Consider the following 1442-nt stretch of genomic DNA (forward strand, 5'->3'; position numbering starts at 1 on the left):
CTCCCCAGGTACGTTTAAGTGCGTGTGTGAACGGGACGTAATTTACACATCCCAATTTAACCCACCGCTAGGTCCTCTTAGAAAAAAGAGAGGGCGAAATCCTGTCCCCGCCGATGTCAGTTATTTGTTTTGTTTGTTTGATTTTTGTTACGCCGATTTGTGTAAGAGGTGGATTTCACCTTTTGGCGTACATACGATTCCTACCGGATCTTTTGGAGATAATCAAACCCTTTTTTGACTTTGTGGGTGGCTCTGAAAAGAGCCTTTAGGTTAGTTTTAAAGTCGAAGTGTTTATTTCTCAGTCAGCTTTACTTGCTCTTGGGCTTGTGGCTCTCGGTTTTCTTGGGCAGCAGCACGGCCTGGATGTTGGGCAGGACACCCCCTTGAGCGATCGTGACTTTCCCCAACAGCTTGTTGAGCTCTTCGTCGTTTCGGATGGCGAGCTGCAGGTGACGGGGGATGATCCTGGTTTTCTTGTTGTCCCGAGCCGCGTTGCCGGCCAGCTCCAGAATCTCAGCGGTCAGATACTCCAGCACCGCGGCCATATAGACCGGGGCGCCAGCCCCCACCCGCTCCGCATAATTGCCTTTGCGGAGCAGCCGGTGCACACGGCCCACCGGGAACTGCAGCCCAGCCCGCGAGGAGCGAGACTTCGCCTTAGCCCGCACCTTACCTCCCTGCTTTCCTCGGCCCGACATTTGCGATTCACGTTCTGCCCAACACCCTTTGCTCGGGAAAAGAAATGCAAAGTAAACCCAGGGACAGCCGGCAGCCGCCCTTATAGTTCTTCCGTTTTCAGAGTCAAACGATGTGTGATAAGCTGGAGACTTGCCTTGTCTGAACAGCCAATGGGGAAGCGGATCTAACTGTGACCATTGGTGAAGCAGGATGTGTCTGGTGGGAATGGGGTGGCGTTTGCTTCTCATCGAATTAAAAAAAGGGGGGGGGGGAGCTCGGCACCATTTTTCCACGCTGTTATTGCTGACTGAATATTAAGGGAGTTTTCTTTGTGTATTTACAGATTCGAAATGTCTGCAACGGGTCTTGTACATTGGCGCTCAGTGACGTGGACCACTCGTTGAAGGTGCTCTTCAAATTTAGTTTCTTTAAATCAATTTAATTGATAAGTTTACTTCAAACAAAACCCTAGTCCCTCTACCTTCGAGACTATCTTGCGGAGATAATTAAGTCAGGACACTGATAAATGGACCAGCTATTGATATAACAGTAAGGATAGCTGTAGTCAGAAAGACTGGCTAAAGTGAGTATTCCATAACAGCAGTGCATTCAGTTTATAGAAAGACACACAAGAGCATATCTTTAAATATCCAGCGGGTGAGAAATAATTTTGTCAGCAGATGACATGGGGTAATTGAGGTGTAATGCATAATGATCATTCTCCCACAGTGGGACTTTTAACAGGAACAGTCATTATTTGTATA

General features: G+C 48.1%; 1 protein-coding gene across 1 annotated transcript; it reads right to left on the reverse strand.

Moving 5' to 3' along the window:
- Window positions 1-293: 293 nt before the first annotated feature.
- Window positions 294-941, reverse strand: LOC119850963 (histone H2A.J-like). The gene has a single exon (XM_038389970.2). The coding sequence runs from the start codon at window positions 924-926 to the stop codon at window positions 309-311; it is 618 nt and encodes a 205-aa protein (XP_038245898.1). The 5' UTR covers window positions 927-941; the 3' UTR covers window positions 294-308.
- Window positions 942-1442: the final 501 nt, after the last annotated feature.

Source organism: Dermochelys coriacea, chromosome 1 (assembly GCF_009764565.3).
Source record: "Dermochelys coriacea isolate rDerCor1 chromosome 1, rDerCor1.pri.v4, whole genome shotgun sequence".
In the NCBI taxonomy this organism is placed as follows: Eukaryota; Metazoa; Chordata; order Testudines; family Dermochelyidae; genus Dermochelys; species Dermochelys coriacea.

Excerpts from the sequence above, each read along its gene's own strand:
- LOC119850963 (XM_038389970.2), bottom strand. The coding sequence starts at position 926 with ATGAGAAGCAAACGCCACCCCATTCCCACCAGACACATCCTGCTTCAC.